This window comes from Rhinatrema bivittatum, chromosome 9, assembly GCF_901001135.1.
Source record: "Rhinatrema bivittatum chromosome 9, aRhiBiv1.1, whole genome shotgun sequence".
Classification (NCBI taxonomy): Eukaryota; Metazoa; Chordata; class Amphibia; order Gymnophiona; family Rhinatrematidae; genus Rhinatrema; species Rhinatrema bivittatum.
The window spans coordinates 8,426,810-8,443,996 of record NC_042623.1 but is presented as its reverse complement, the minus strand read 5'-3'; the positions used below and the strand labels follow the sequence as shown (position 1 = coordinate 8,443,996).

The 17,187-nt window shown below is 48.7% G+C and overlaps 1 protein-coding gene across 5 annotated transcripts in view; it reads right to left on the bottom strand.

The window, feature by feature from the left end:
- Nucleotides 1–17,187, bottom strand: part of DMTF1 (cyclin D binding myb like transcription factor 1) — a 128,380-nt gene that overhangs the window by 53,626 nt on the left and 57,567 nt on the right. For all 5 annotated transcript variants that reach the window (XM_029615216.1, XM_029615215.1, XM_029615218.1 and 2 more), the window contains exons 9-12: nucleotides 12,198–12,307; nucleotides 8,211–8,439; nucleotides 5,296–5,447; nucleotides 4,332–4,547 (exon numbers count right to left, since the gene is read on the bottom strand). In XM_029615216.1, the coding sequence (XP_029471076.1) occupies nucleotides 4,332–4,547; nucleotides 5,296–5,447; nucleotides 8,211–8,439; nucleotides 12,198–12,307 (707 nt within the window). The remainder of the gene's footprint in view (nucleotides 1–4,331; nucleotides 4,548–5,295; nucleotides 5,448–8,210; nucleotides 8,440–12,197; nucleotides 12,308–17,187) is intronic.

Sequence of the window (17,187 nt, the reverse complement as noted above, 5' to 3'; positions counted from 1 at the left end):
TTTAGTTCCTCCCTGATGACAGATATAGCCCACCGACATGGTTTTGGCTGACACTATCCTTAACCGCTCAAGCTTCCAGCCACTCAATGAGCTGCACGCATAGCAAACTGCATGCACTGCCAAACGAATGAATGTCCACTGATGCTCTTCAGCAATCCAGCAACCTTGCATCACCAGCTCATGACAGCGAGCCCTCCAACCCAAAAGGCTTGCTTCTCACAAGACTCGCAAACAAGCCCATATTGTTGGGTGAAGTGTTCCTCTCTGGACCTGAACCTGAGTAATCAACTTCTGAATGCGACTCTCTGGCAGAGACATTCTGCCCTGAGCCATATCAAAACGCACCCCGAGCTATGCAAGTGACTAAGACAGCTGTAAACTGCTTGTGGCCAAATTGACCACCCAGCCTAGTTCCTGAAGCAAGGAGATTACCTTGCACAAAGCCAAGCGACTCTCATCCACATGTTTTTGGCCCAAAATAACCAACTGTTCATTTACAGATGGAGAAGAATGTCCTCCTTGTGCAGACATGCCACCACCACTACCAAGAGCTTGGAGAAAGGTCCTGGGCTCAGCAGCCAGCCTGAAGGGTAGGGCTTGAATTCTATAATGATGTCCCAGAATGGCAAAGTACAAGAATCTAAAAGGAGCTATCGTGAAACCGATTTTAAAGAAGAAAAACAGCGACCCACTTAACCTGAGCAACTACAGACCAGTATCAAACCTACCCTTAATTGCAAACTTGATAGAAAAAACTATACAAAAGCAACCAGCAGTTAGAGAGGATAAGGCCATCGCGGAGAGATTAAATGATTTCTTTGCTTCGGTGTTTACTGAAGAGGATGTTGGGGAGGTACCCGTAATGGAGAAGGTTTTCATGGGTAATGATTCAGATGGACTGAATCAAATCACGGTGAACCTAGAAGATGTGGTAGGCCTGATTGACAAACTGAAGAGTAGTAAATCACCTGGACCGGATGGTATACACCCTAGAATTCTGAAGGAACTAAAAAATGAAATTTCAGACCTATTAGTAAAAATTTGTAACCTATCATTAAAATCATCCATTGTACCTGAAGACTGGAGGATAGCAAATGTAACCCCAATATTTAAAAAGGGCTCCAGGGGCGATCCGGAAAACTACAGACCGGTTAGCCTGACTTCAGTGCCAGGAAAAATAGTGGAAAGTGTTCTAAACATCAAAATCACAGAACATATAGAAAGACATGGTTTAATGGAACAAAGTCAGCATGGCTTTACCCAGGGCAAGTCTTGCCTCACAAATCTGCTTCACTTTTTTGAAGGAGTTAATAAACATGTGGATAAAGGTGAACCGGTAGATATAGTATACTTGGATTTTCAGAAGGCATTTGACAAAGTTCCTCATGAGAGGCTTCTAGGAAAAGTAAAAAGTCATGGGATAGGTGGCGATGTCCTTTCGTGGATTGCAAACTGGCTAAAAGACAGGAAACAGAGAGTAGGATTAAATGGGCAATTTTCTCAGTGGAAGGGAGTGGACAGTGGAGTGCCTCAGGGATCTGTATTGGGACCCTTACTGTTCAATATATTTATAAATGATCTGGAAAGAAATACGACGAGTGAGATAATCAAATTTGCAGATGACACAAAATTGTTCAGAGTAGTTAAATCACAAGCAGATTGTGATAAATTGCAGGAAGACCTTGTGAGACTGGAAAATTGGGCATCCAAATGGCAGATGAAATTTAATGTGGATAAGTGCAAGGTGATGCATATAGGGAAAAATAACCCATGCTATAATTACACAATGTTGGGTTCCATATTAGGTGCTACAACCCAAGAAAGAGATCTAGGTGTCATAGTGGATAACACATTGAAATCGTCGGTACAGTGTGCTGCGACAGTCAAAAAAGCAAACAGAATGTTGGGAATTATTAGGAAGGGAATGGTGAATAAAACGGAAAATGTCATAATGCCTCTGTATCGCTCCATGGTGAGACCGCACCTTGAATACTGTGTACAATTCTGGTCGCCGCATCTCAAAAAAGATATAATTGCGATGGAGAAGGTACAGAGAATGGCTACCAAAATGTTAAGGGGAATGGAACAACTCCCCTATGAGGAAAGACTAAAGAGGTTAGGACTTTTCAGCTTGGAGAAGAGACGACTGAGGGGGGATATGATAGAGGTGTTTAAAATCATGAGAGGTCTAGAACGGGTAGATGTGAATCGGTTATTTACTCTTTCGGATAGTAGAAAGACTAGGGGGCATTCCTTGAAGTTAGCATGGGGCACATTTAAAACTAATCGGAGAAAGTTCTTTTTTACTCAGCGCACAATTAAACTCTGGAATTTGTTGCCAGAGGATGTGGTTAGTGCAGTTAGTATAGCTGTGTTTAAAAAAGGATTGGATAAGTTCTTGGAGGAGAAGTCCATTACCTGCTATTAAGTTCACTTAGAGAATAGCCACTGCCATTAGCAATGGTTAACATGGAATAGACTTAGTTTTTGGGTACTTGCCAGGTTCTTATGGCCTGGATTGGCCACTGTTGGAAACAGGATGCTGGGCTTGATGGACCCTTGGTCTGATCCAGTATGGCATTTTCTTATGTTCTTATCCCCCCACTACTTCTCTAATTTCAAGATAGCAAAGGATGAGATCAAATATCTGAGTGGCTAAGAAGCCCACTGATTTATAGAAACATAACTATGCAGTAGTGGCGTGAGATGGTAGACTCCTTTCATGGTCAGGTAGAATGAATGTTCTAATCGGGATAATAGATTTATTTCCAGCATGTTCCGTGTTACTTACCTGAGGGGAACATTAGTAAAATTTATACGGCATAATAAGCATCAAGCTCCTGACGTTATGGAGACCGAAAGAGGTGGGGGGACTGGCGCTGCCCTATTTAGAAGGATACTATTGGGCTGCAGATTTAATGGGTGCACTGGTCTGGTTTAGAGGGATTGGGCAAAGCCCGGGTATTTACTGGAGGTCCAACTGGTGGGGGATTGGACCTGCCAATGTTGTCACAGCCTGAACTGCTCCATGGAGCACGCAAGACTAGTTGTGCGAGCCCACATATATCACACCCCCCAAGATTTGGAAAACTGTGAGCAGGCATTTGGGCTTTCCCTCCCAGGTGTCGTCAGGAATCATAGCTCAGGGATTTAAGCACTAACACCACATAAAGAGGTAACGGACTATCCCTAAACTACAGACATCTGGAGATATCTGGACAGTCTCATCCTCTACTGAAACGGACTGTGGAGTATTTATTTACTTATTTATAAAATTTATGATCGCTATATAGATCTTACAATAAGATCTTTAACAATGTACAACAAATTAATACATTACAATAAAAACAATTAAAATACAAAAATAGTAAAACACAAAATAAAAGTAAGCCACTTTGTTACCAGTCAACATAAATTCATTCATTCATAAGACTGAGAATATATCTGTGGCGCTCTGGGATACTTACACACGTGAGTGATCTGTACTGGTATCTGTGGAGCTCTGGGATACTTACACACGTAAGTGATCTGTACTGGTATCTGTGGAGCTCTGGGATACTCACACACGTGAGTGATCTGTACTGGTATCTGTGGAGCTCTGGGATACTCACACACGTGAGTGATCTGTACTGGTATCTGTGGAGCTCTGGGATACTCACACACGTGAGTGATCTGTACTGGTATCTGTGGCGCTCTGGGATACTCACACACGTGAGTGATCTGTACTGGTATCTGTGGAGCTCTGGGATACTCACACACGTGAGTGATCTGTACTGGTATCTGTGGCGCTCTGGGATACTCACACACGTGAGTGATCTGTACTGGTATCTGTGGAGCTCTGGGATACTCACACACGTGAGTGATCTGTACTGGTATCTGTGGAGCTCTGGGATACTTACACACGTGAGTGATCTGTACTGGTATCTGTGGAGCTCTGGGATACTCACACACGTGAGTGATCTGTACTGGTATCTGTGGAGCTCTGGGATACTCACACACGTGAGTGATCTGTACTGGTATCTGTGGAGCTCTGGGATACTCACACACGTGAGTGATCTGTACTGGTATCTGTGGCGCTCTGGGATACTCACACACGTGAGTGATCTGTACTGGTATCTGTGGAGCTCTGGGATACTCACACACGTGAGTGATCTGTACTGGTATCTGTGGCGCTCTGGGATACTCACACACGTGAGTGATCTGTACTGGTATCTGTGGAGCTCTGGGATACTTACACACGTGAGTGATGTGTAGTGGTATCTGTGGAGCTCTGGGATACTTACACACGTGAGTGATCTGTAGTGGTATCTGTGGCGCTCGGGGATACTTACACACGTGAGTGATCTGTACTGGTATCTGTAGTGCTGTCACAGGGCTCTGGGGGAGGCCAGAGCTGTCTTCCAAGCGAGCCACTCGGATCTGCAGGTGCTGAACCCCGGAGTTTGAATTCAGATTGTGGACTCCACTGCTGGATTTGTTCTCTGAAAGCTGCTGCTCCCAGCAGTTCTTCTGCGTCTTATGCAGCTGCCTCAGACCTTTTATTAGCACTGTTGGAGAATGAAAGTCTATCGTCAATAAAAACTTTGTCTATCACATGCAGAAAAAAAGCACTGAAACTATTACCCTAGCCTATGAGAAAGAGAAGAACTGCCCAGTCTGCAGCCCTCTACTTCATCTCTGGCTTTGGATCTGTTGGGTTTGTCCTGGACTTTCCTGAATGTTGCTCCCTCCATGCTTCAGCCTTTCTGGGAAGAAATATTTTGTATTGTTGCTCTTGGACCATCTCCTTTTAGTCTCATATGACCTCTTCTTTCCACCAATAATTGCTTCCCCTCATAAGAATTCTTTATAATTTTCAGCTAATTTGAATGTCGTGCTTCACACCCCTCTCCAACACAACAAAAAGCACAGTTTTGACTGTAGAAAATGGCAAAGGTTCCTGTTTAAACTGCAGCATTTCCCTGGAATTTTCAGGGATTATATTACTGATGTGAGATGTGGAGGGAGGTTCTGGGGATTTTATAGAATAAAATCTAATAACACCATGCTGTAAGACAGGGTGCAATGTATTGTAATTATGTTAAAGGACATACACTTTGCACTTTGTTCCAAGAAGTGGAGTATAAAACTTGTATTCAACTTGAATTGTGGCCTATGCTGGTCGTCTGAAAAATCTACCCTAGGAAAATTCCTGACCCGACAAGATTTAGGCTTTAAATGCAATGTCATGATTTCCTGGCCAGCTTCTAATGGATGTTAATTCTACCCCTACCCTGCAGTGATCGGCCACGTTACCGGGGAAGGAGACCTCCTTGTGATTCGCAATCTGCCTTTTCACAGTCCACCATTTACTTCGCAGCCACTGCGGGGAGCGGACGCTGCTCCATCCTTCTGCCAGGATGTCCCAGTTTATATCGTTCTCATCCAAGACGCCGAGCTCTGCTATCCTGACGGGAGAAGCAAACAAGTCTCTGTCAGACGAGGAGAGGAAAAACGTGCTTGTCTTGATCCTGAAAGCATTTTGGAGGTTCAGCCTCTGCCCCAGGACTCTGGATCAGGATATGCTGAAATTTAGGAAAAAGCAGAGTTGCTTACCTGTAACAGGTGTTCTCACAGGACAGCAGGATGTTAGTCCTCACACATGGGTGACATCACAGGATGGAGCCCAATCACGGAACACTTGTGTCAAAGTTTCCAGAACTTTGACTGGCACCTACTGGGCATGCCCAGCATAGCACCAACCCTGCAGCCAGCAGGGGTCCCCCTTCAGTCTCGTATTATAGTAAAAGTACGTGTGAAAAATAAAATAAGAAACGTAAATGAACCCAACTCCATGGGGTGGCGGGCGGGTTTCGTGAGGACTAACATCCTGCTGTCCTGTGAGAACACCTGTTACAGGTAAGCAACTCTGCTTTCTCACAGGATAAGCAGGATGGTAGTCCTCACACATGGGTGAGTACTGATCTGAGGATGCCCAAGCAAAACACCACATGCACCCAAAGAAGTGCAACAGGCACAACAACTGTGGTGGAATTTGGTTAGGAGGGCATCCTTGATGAAATGAATAAAAGACAGATCTTCTGGTGGAGAGCGTCGTCTTTCATTTGGGGGAGAGGGCTCTGATGGTAGATCATCTGAATCCTGGGATGAATCATCGGTCCAAGGATTGTAGGGCTGATCTCCAGCACCTAATGGGTCTTCAGCAGGGAGAAATGGTGCTAATCCTGAAGGACCAGGACGAGGTATCGACGGCATTGGAGGAGGCACCGACAGCATCGATGGAGGAACCGAAGGGACCAGTGACATTGATGGACAAGTCTGTGGTAAAATTCCAAACGGTGGAATGGGTAACGGTGTTTCCTCATCATCCGATAATGTAATCAGTGTGGAAGGTACTGAACCCACTGGTGCTCTTGGTTCCATCGGAGGCAGGGCATCCAATCTACCCAGTAGCGGTGCGAGCACTAGGGGAATCAGATCGGTGACGGGCTTGGGGACCGGTACTGGTGTCGATGGAGGTTGGAAGCCCTGAAGTGCTTTACTGATGGCCTCTTGGATCATCCGATCCAATTTCTCACGGAAGCCTGGGGCATGGAACCCTGGCATTGGAGTAGGAGGCAGCACTGGCGTAGCCGAAGGGTCCACCGGTGAAGGTGGAACGCGGAAACCGGCACCACTGAAGGTGAGGAATGCCTCGGTGACCCAGTCACAGAAGAGGATGGGGCCTTTTCTGGACGGGGCTTCTTTGTCGGTGGCTCTGTCGACGTCGATGCAGCGGACGTGCCTGGATCGACGGACTGAGCCTTCCGATGGCGGTGTCGACGCTTTTCACGATGTTATCCTCGGTCCTTTTCTTACTTAAGGAGGCAATCGACACCTTTGGAATCGTCGACACCGGTCGAACAGCAGTAGTGTCCCTGTGCTGGCGAGAAGTCGATGGCACCGGCTCGGACGACGTCGAAGCTATCGATGGAGTCGTGGTTTTTAACTGAAAGAGAAAGTCCATCTTCTCTAAACGAGCCTTACGACCCTTAGGTGTCATTTGGGCACATTTATTTATTTATTTAGTGATTTTTTTTTTTATATACCGCGGCACGTTAATAACATCACCTCGGTTTACAATAAACAATAATTAGCAACAAGCTTTACAGACAATATTAACTAATGTGAACACATCTGGTGCAAGTAAGGACATCGTGGCCGGACCCCAAACACATAACACAGACCCCATGCAGATCAGTGATGGACACCGTTCGAGTAGTCGGGACACCGACGAAAACCCGATGCCATGACTCCAAGAAAAATTTAGCTGCAGTGCGGTCGATGGCCGGTATGCCCCGAAGGTATAACTCGAGGGGAATAGACCGCAACAAGGGTAAAACCTTACCTTTCGACCGCGAAGTATGAATATCGATAGGGGGACCCCTATGGGGTAGAATTTTTTGAAAATTTTTGAATGAAGTTCCGTGAGGAAAATTCCTGTCAGGAATCTCCAGAGAGCTCCTTAACCCACGTGGCTACTGCTGCACGGAAAAACGAAGACTGAAGGGGGACCCCTGCTGGATGAAGGGTCAGTGCACTGCTGGGCATGCCCAGTAGGTGCCAAAGTTCTAGAAACTTTGACAAAAGTGTTCCGTGATTGGGCTCCATCCTGATGATGTCACCCATATGTGAGGACTACCATCCTGCTGTCCCGTGAGAATGTAAAATGCCTGGCTGATGGCGTCTGCTTTTAACCACTGCCTGGTTTTCTGATGCCTCATTAAATTCTGTTTTAATTATTTTATTAAATAATGCTATTACTGTATTTATGGGGTTTTTTGTATTTGTATTGTGTGTGTGAAGAAAAATGTAAATCCCATTGAGAGATACGTATGAGGAGGACGATCAGTAAGTATTTCTAAATAAATAAGTTAAAAAAAAACAACACAAGAATGTGTGTACTTCAAAACGAGGAAGCTCGGTTACAGATCGTCTCCAAAGCTCGGTGTTAGAGAGAAGGCAAGTGGCAGTTTGGAAGTAAGGGGAAGCTTCCTTAAATTGCGATTCTCAATAACTCTCCCTCAGGTTATCCAACAAAGTCCCAAAAAAACAACCTGGACCAGCGAATGCCCCTGTCCAGCACCTCCACTCCGCTATATCATCATCTCACATTCAGAGCAAACGATGTGAAACTGAGGCAAACGTGGGCCTGTGAGGGAGAAGCAAACCTCTGTATGAGATTTATTTCGTCATCCTTGGTCCACTCGGTGCCGCCGCTCTGCTTCCAGTTCAGGTAATTTAGCCACTTGGAGCGGCACTGCTTCTCCGAGCGCGTCCCCACCCGCTCTGCCACGGCGGCCCAGGACACGCCCTGGGTGACAAAGTCTCCGGCCTCCGTGCCCGTTAACTCGTGAACCACCTCTGCTAACCTCCTCTCCTCTTCCTCCGTCCACTTCCCTGAGAAGAGAGGAAGATGGTTGTAAAGCACAGCAGGGCTCTCAGGACACATGGCATCAAGACATAACCACGACGCAGCCTTCTCCAAAGTCTCTGTTTACCCCCAGCGTCCTCCCCACTGGCACTCAGAACATCCAGATGGCTACCTAACTGAAATTACTGTGTGTGTATATATATATATATATATATATACATACACACACACACACATATACACACACACACACCCGCACGTGTGTGTGTGTGTGTGTGTGTGTATATGTGTGTGTGTGTGTGTGTGTATATATATATATATATATATATACACACACACACACATATACACACACACACACACATACACATACACACACACACACGTGCGGGTGTGTAACACAGAAAGCCTGCACTGCCACGTTGTTGGTTTGGAGTATTTTAAAGCAACACGTGGATAGGGTAGGTTACAAATTTTAAAATAAACAAACAATTCTGACTGGCCATTTGCAGGCTGAGGGGATATTTTTACCCCGCATATTTTGCATGTTCCTCAGGAGCAATTTCCAATAAGGTTTTTGTGGGTAAAAGGTTAACCCATGGAAGACCCCCCCCCCCTTTGAATGTTATCCTGCCCCCCTCTGCGGGGACCAGGCGGGCTGGCTGAACAAAATTCCCAATTTCTAACTGAAGTCCCGCCAAGCAGTTTGGCTGATCTGCCCCGGTCCCTCCTGCAGGGAAAAGTGTGTGCATTGTGCACAGTGAGCAGGGGCAGGAGGGCAATTCTCCAGGGGTGGAGGAGAGGGCGGGTTTCTCACAGGTAAAGGAGCAGTACAGCTGTGAAAATCCCCTCCCCTAAGCATAACCGAGGCCCCCAAAATGTTCTCCTCTCTGTGCCTTTGGCCAATCTGGGCCAAGTAAAACTAAAGACAAAGGAACGAATCTCTGAACTCAGCAGTCCCTGGAAAAGCCGAGTTTTTTTTAATCCAAAAGGACAGAACTGTGTGATGTCATTTCTTTAGGCAAGTCCAACTTCATCAAATAAACGTATATCGATATAGGAGGTCCATATTCAGACAGAGCCGGCTAAGTATGTTAGCTGGGTCAGACTTACCTGGAATATTCAGTGGTGTGGCCGTGCCGCTGAATATATCCAGATAACTGCTCAACAGCCGGATAAGGAGCTCCTCCCAGTTACGCCCCCGCAGCACTTTTTTTTTTATCCAGCTAAAATCTAGCCGGAGGAGAGGCTGAATATACCAGGACTTGTCATTTAGACGGATAACTTAAGATATCTACCACACAGATCCCTCTATTATTGGAGTGTTACGTGCTCCAGGTAATATTACGTCGTGTGACCCACCCGGAGCAGCGGGCAGGACTGCAGATAGTGAGGGAGAAGCCCGTATCGTGGCGGGGGCCAGTCAGTGTAGCAGTGGAGCGGCAACGCAATAGCTGATGGGGATTCCCGGGACCCATCATCGAAAGAGGAGCAGCGGGGGTAGGTGGGGTTCCCCGGGGCCCCGTGAGTGCAGGAGATGAAAAAGATGCAGCAGGCAACTGAAGGGATGGTGGAGGCTCCCAGGCCCCACTAAGCACACAAAAATGACTTCGGAGGCCGAGGTGGGAGGGGACCAGGAGAAGAGGGCCAGAGTAGGGGGAGCAGGGTAAAGGTGGGGGGGAAGTAGTGCGAGAGTGAGGAGAAGGAGCTGGAAGAGGGAGGTGTGGGAGAGTGAAGGTAGGGGGAGCAGTGAGAAGATACGGTTGATGCAACTCAAACCTTGCTTTCTGTTTCAATGGCAAGGAATCATGGGGAATAGGATTCAAACAGCAACCAACGAGGGACCTGACTTTTACGGTGTGGGAAACTGATAAGCACGGGGGTAACCTGCACAGCGGAGCAGATACTACCATAAGCTTACTGGGTGGGTCATTTGGTCCTTTTCTGCCACCATTTCTATGTTTAAGAGAGCGGGAGCGGGAGGAGAGGAAGAAGAAAGGCAGTGGGGGACAGGAAGAGTGGAGGGGAGAGGGTAAGGAGAGAGAAGAGTGCGGACGGGGGAGAGAGAGAAGATTGCGGAGGTTAGAGAGGAGGATAAAGGGGAAAGGAGTGCACATCCTCCCGCCATGATACCTCCCACCCTCCATTTCCCCCATGCACACACCCTGTACTCTCCCACCCTCCCACAGCCACAAGAACACACATGCATCCCCATGCCCCCACCCTCAACCTGCCCCAACTCCCCCCGCCCCATTTGCCGTGTCACTCCCCGACATGCCCATCCACACTCTGCCATGTGCACACCTCACAGGCCCGGCACACTCCACACCACTTCAATTATTTCCCAACATGCACCATTCATTCATGCCAATCCCAGGGGTAAAGTAGAGCATGTACATACATCCACCCAGACAGGAGCACACCCCCAATTCATCCCTAATACTACTCTCACCAGCCCCATAAAAACACCCCCACAGAAGGGGGAGGGAGAGTCAATGGAGATTGCAAGAGGGAACAGGTCTATCCACCAACACACACACACCATTCCCATACAGGTGGGGAAGGGAGTGTGCAAGGGAGAAAAGTGTCCATGCACCACACACCACTCACACCAACCCAACAACACATACATACACCCCACCACCACCTTCACAGCCTCTGCAATCCTTCCCCACTGACCTCTTCCCCTCCCCCACACACACCCGCATTCCTCCACCCCAACAGAGCAAGTACAAGTCACCCGTAGTGCACACATCCAGCTGACGGGCAGCATGAAGCTCACTCTCTGACCTTGCCGTCCGCTTTTCTGGGGTTCCCTCAACATTCACGCACACTCAGTGGGGTGGGGAACTCTAGAGCGCTCTCTCCGCCCTTCCTTACACTGAAGTCACTCGCCCTGCCCAGCTTGCATCTTCCACCTTGGCAGGAACAGGGAGCTGGGGGCGGAGAGCCCACTGGCAGAGTTGGCGAGTGAAGTGAGCAGGGGTGCAGCCCCTGGTCTGTATATATTATTTAGATAGATTTTATTTAAAATATTTATAAATCTCTTGACTCAACAAAACATACTAAGCGATTTACATATTAAACATAAAATTCTGTTAGTACAGTGCAATTCAGCTCGAGTGAATTCTTATGAAAAAGGTGGGCTTTTAAACATTTACAAAACATTTTAATAACTTTCGCATTACGTTCCATAACTGCTAACGCGTTCCAAAGGGAATGACAAGACAGGAGAAAGCCCGCTTACGAGTTGCAGCCACTTTACACAGTTTAAAAGTCAATACGGTTCTTTGCATTAAACTGGAAGAGCGTAACACATGGGCAGGGTGATAACCTATGAACAAACCTGACAAGTAATCTGGACCCCCATATTTAAGTGCCTTATACAGGCTGAATTACTGGTAAGCAGTGTAATTTAATAAGATAACTTTCCATGTGCAATTATACGAGCTGTGCTATTTTGCAGCAAGTGAACTGCTTCAATTCTGTATTTAGGAAGACCAATCAATAATGCATTTCCATAATCAATAGCAGGTAATACAAAGGTTTGGACAATTATTCTAAAATCATTAGCTAACATGTCTTTTAACAGTTGAACTTTAAAAAAAACCCCAGAATGTCAAATATTTTGAATATGTACAGTACATGTCACTGTGGACTGAAATAGATACATTTATAGATTATATTGAGGTTTCCTTTGTACCAGTTTACAGCCAGACAAGAATGGATGCATTAGAAAAGCAGGTTCTCGGGAAGAGACCAGGTAGGCATAGCACTAGTGTACCTGTGTTGCACGTGTCTTTCATCAACCTACAGCGATCTTTCACAGAAGACGCGCTCCTCCCAAGAGCTGCCCCAATTGCCGCCCAGTCATTGCCGTGTTTAATCCGCAACCTAAACAAGAAACCTGGGTTAATATTTTAAGACAGCCGGACAGTCTGCATGTGCGACCTGCAGCATCTTTCATGTCCACGTTCGCCAGAGCCGATAGGATTTCTCTCATCTGTGGATTACACAAGCCTGGAACACTTTTCGGAAAGGGATGCAGCACCGATAGGTGGGTCCCATCCCAGAAGCTGTAATCCTGGGCTATGTGGGACTTTATCTGTAAATCTCTTTAACAACCTCCAGCACTCAGCTGTGAAGGCAATCACAGACAACATTTCAGCTTCTCTTCACCCTTGTACTTTATCAAAATATTAGTTTGCTTTCTATTAATTATTTTAGCCTTTGAGAAGCAACTTTGTAAGCATTTATCAAGTAGCAGAAGGTGGTAAAGCAGCACGGTCACTCAGATGCACTTAGATCTGGATGGGATACTCCGTGATCTCTCACTGGATTCTCAGACTTAACATAAACACAGTTCTGAAGTCTGCAAGTCCATTTTCAATGGGATGTGAGGCTGGTCGGTGCCACAGGCACTCCGGTACCCACTGATTCTGCACCTACTTACAAGTTTATGTCATAAATCATGTGTGTGTGGGGGATTTAAAAATGAAACCTCTGCATGTTTCTGCCAGTTCCACCCTCGTCCTGCCCCTCTTTCCAGCTACTTTTACCTGAGGGGTTGGGAGGAGCAATTTTATACCTCCAACTTGGATAACATCTTTTGAAAATGCATCCTCCCTGGGTAGAGATCTGGAAGAACTGATCTGAATAAGCTTGCTAGTTTCTCCCAGTCTGCAGCTGCATTATGGAAAAGAAAATGATTCCTTGCCTGCTAATTTTCGTTCCTGTAGTACCAAGGATCAGTCCAGACAGTGGGTTGTGTCTCCCTTCCAGCAGACGGAGTCAGAGAAAAGCTTGAAGGGTGCTCTCTTATAGCCTGGAGCGCCCTCTGCGTCCCTTCAGTATTGCGTATATCAAAGCAAGAAGAAACCATGGAATGGATCAAGTAAACCAACCTCAAACTGTAACTATGTACAAGAATGTTTTGATTAGAAATTGTAGTGAGAACAAACTTGCAAAAGGAACCATTGGCAATACACGAACAGTCCTCATACTGTTAATCATTCGAGCTGATATTCAAAAGTACTGTGTAGACGATCCCAAAACCCATATCTACTCTTCCTAGCCTTCAGGAGGGTGGAAAGGAAAATTAGTTTCTTACCTGATAATTTTCGTTCCTGTAGTACCAAGGATCAGTCCAGGACACCTGGGTTGTGACTCCGCACCAGTAGATGGAGACAGACTAAAACTTGTGGGCGGAGCCATATATGCCCCTGTGCCAGTCACAGCCCCTCAGTCTTACGGAATGTCAAAGTAGAACACAACCAGAGAAGTAAACAAAACTAGATACCGCTAACTAACGGGGAAAGAAACACCCCTTCTGGAAACGGACTCTCCAACCGAGAGAGCGAACAAGCGGAACAGAGCAAATCAAAACACAGAGCGGACTCTCCATTACTTCAGCGCAGCACCGCGGGCGGGATCCTGGACTGATCCTTGGTACTACAGGAACGAAAATTATCAGGTAAGAAACTAATTTTCCTTTCCCTGTACGTACCAGGATCAGTCCAGGACACCTGGGATGTACCAGAGCAACCTACTGAGGGTGGGAAGCAGAGAGTCCCGCTCGGAGTACCCTCTCTCCAAAACCCCCGGAATCGGTAGCCCTGACATCCAGCCGGTAATGCCGGACAAAAGTATGCAACGACTTCCAGGTGGCCGCCCTACAAATCTCTTGAGGCGACACCTGAGAAGCTTCCGCCCAAGACGCTGCTTGAGATCGAGTCGAGTGAGCCCGCAGCCCCACGGGAAGAGGTTTTCCCCGCACCAAGTACGCCGAACCAATGGCCTCCTTGAGCCAACGAGCGATAGTTGTGCGGGACGCTGCAGCTCCTTTCTTTGGTCCAGAGAACAGGACAAACAGATGATCTGTGACCCGAAACGGATTAGTGACCTCCAGATATCGGAGAAGGGATCTCCGCACGTCAAGCTTCCGTAACTCCCTCTCTTCGGTAGCAGAGGAGTCTCCGCATGCAAAAGCGGGCAACTCCACCGATTGATTCACGTGAAACGACGAGACCACTTTCGGAAGAAAGGAAGGAACCGTCCGTAAGGAAACCCCCGAATCGGAGATACGCAAGAAAGGTTCCCTACAGGACAGGGCCTGCAACTCGGAAACACGCCGTGCCGAGGCAATCGCCACCAAGAATGCCGTTTTTAAAGTGAGATCCTTAAGAGTTGCGCGTTTCAAGGGCTCAAACGGCGCCGTGCATAGAGCGGAGAGAACCCAATTGAGGTTCCAAGCCGGACAAGGAAGACGTAACGGGGGGCGAAGGTGCTTAGCCCCCCGAAGAAAACGAGCAATATCCGGGTGAAGCGCCAGAGACTTACCTCGCAAACACCCCAGCGCCGCCACTTGGACCCGTAGGGAACTGCACGCCAGACCTTTGGCCAGTCCCACCTGGAGGAACGCTAGAACATCAGAGACGGAAGCCGAGATGGGGTCCACCCCTCGCTGCACGCACCAGTCCTCAAAGACCACCCAGACACGGACGTAAGCCAAAGACGTCGACTGCTTCCTGGAACGCAGTAGCGTGGCCACCACCGCATCTGAATAACCTTTTCTCTTCAGTCGATTCCTCTCAAAAGCCATGCCACGAGACAGAAGTGATCCACATCCTCCAAACAGACGGGGCCCTGATGGAGTAGGGCCGCCATTCCTTGGAACCGAAGGGGGGCCGCTACTGCCAGTTGTACGAGGTCTGCGAACCATGGCCGGCGAGGCCACTCCGGTGCCACCAAGATCACGTTGGTCGGATGCAACTCTATGCGCCGTAGAATCTTGCCGATCATCGGCCACGGGGGAAACACGTAGAGCAGCACATCCGTCGGCCAGGGAAGCACCAACGCATCGACGCCTTCTGCCCCCCGCTCTCGACGTCGACTGTAAAATCGCGGGGCCTTCGCGTTGTGCCACGTGGCCATCAGATCCATGTGGGGCACCCCCCCACGTTTCGCAAATGAGAAGAAACGCTTCGTCCCCCAGCTCCCACTCTCCGGGATCCAGACGATGACGGCTGAGATAGTCCGCCTGCACGTTGTCGACTCCCGCAATGTGAGACGCTGCGAGGTTGCTGAGATGTAGCTCCGACCAGGCCATCAAGCGCTGAGCTTCTTCTGCCACCTGGGGGCTCCGGGTCCCCCCCTGCCGGTTGATGTATGCCACGGTGGTCGCATTGTCCGACAACACTCGGACTGCCTTTCCCCGCAGCAATGGTAGAAAAGCCTGCAGGGCCAGACGGACCGCTCTGGTCTCTAGGCGATTGATAGACCACTGGGCTTGCGACACTGACCATAGGCCTTGAACTGAGCTCCCTAGGCAGACCGCTCCCCAACCGGAGAGGCTGGCATCCGTGGTCACCACTGTCCAACTGGGCACCAGGAGAGAGACTCCAGCGGAAAGATGACTGGGGTCCAGCCACCAACGCAGGCTGGACCTCTCGTGTCCCGCTAGAGGAAGCGGTAAGTGGAAATCCTCCGAGACCGGCTTCCAGCGGGAAAGCAAGGATGACTGTAAGGGTCGCAGATGAGCGAACGCCCATGGCACCAGCGTGGAAGCCATAGACCCGAGGACCGTAAGGTAGTCGCAGACCCGCGGCTGGCGGAGAGACAACAAGCGTTGTACCTGAGTTTGCAATTTGACCATCCGTTCGAGCGACAGAAACACCTTGCCCTGCTTCGTGTCAAAAAGAGCTCCCAGATATTCCAAGGTCTGCGTGGGTGTCAGATGACTCTTGCTGAAGTTGACCACCCATCCCAGGGACTGCAACAGATGGAGGACCCTGGCCACCGCCATCCGACACTGATCTTCGGACTTCGCCCTAATCAACCAATCGTCCAGATACGGATGGACCTGGAGACCTTCTCGGCGCAGTTGCGCCGCCACCACGACCATCACCTTCGTGAAAGTACGAGGGGCCGTTGCGAGCCCAAAATGGAGCGCCCGAAACTGGTAATGCCGACCCAGAATGCAGAATCTGAGGAAGCGTTGGAACGACGGCTGGATGCCTATGTGAAGATACGCCTCCGTGAGGTCCAGGGAGGCCAGGAACTCGCCTGGCCGGACCGCGGCGATGACTGACCGGATCGTCTCCATTTTGAAGCGAGGAACGCGAAGGCATCGGTTCACCCCTTTGAGATCCAGAATTGGTCGGGACGTGCCGTCCTTCTTTGGTACAATGAAATAAATGGAGTAACGGCCTTTGCCTTGTTGGCTGACCGGAACGGGGGAGATAGCTCCCAAGTCCTCTAAGCGGCGGATGGTGTCTAGCACCGCCGTCTTCTTCTCGGGAGCCTTGCAGGGTGACACAAGGAACTTGTCCACTAGAATGCGAGCAAAATCTAACGCGTAGCCGTGTCTTATCACGGTGAGGACCCACTGGTCCGACGTTATTCCGGCCCATCTCTCGTAAAACGACAGCAACCGCGCCCCGACGTTGGGAGCGGCGTGCTGAGGCTGCGGCGGGAGAAGGGCCGACCCCCTTTCATTGTGAAGATTTGGGCGCCGTGATGGCCAGGGCACCCCCTGGTCTACCAAAGCGCCTCCCACGAAAGGACTGCTGCTGCTGCCACTGTGGGGTACGAGAGGAGGAAGACCTGTACGAGTGCCCCGATGACCTTTGAGGTCGCGCCTTCCTGGGCCCACGAAAGCGGGACCTGGCTGTAAAGGAAGTCCGTGACCTGGATCTATCTTCGGGCAACCTGAAAGCCCTATTTTCCCCCAGGGAAGCCATCAAGTCATCTAATTCCTTGCCAAACAGCAATTT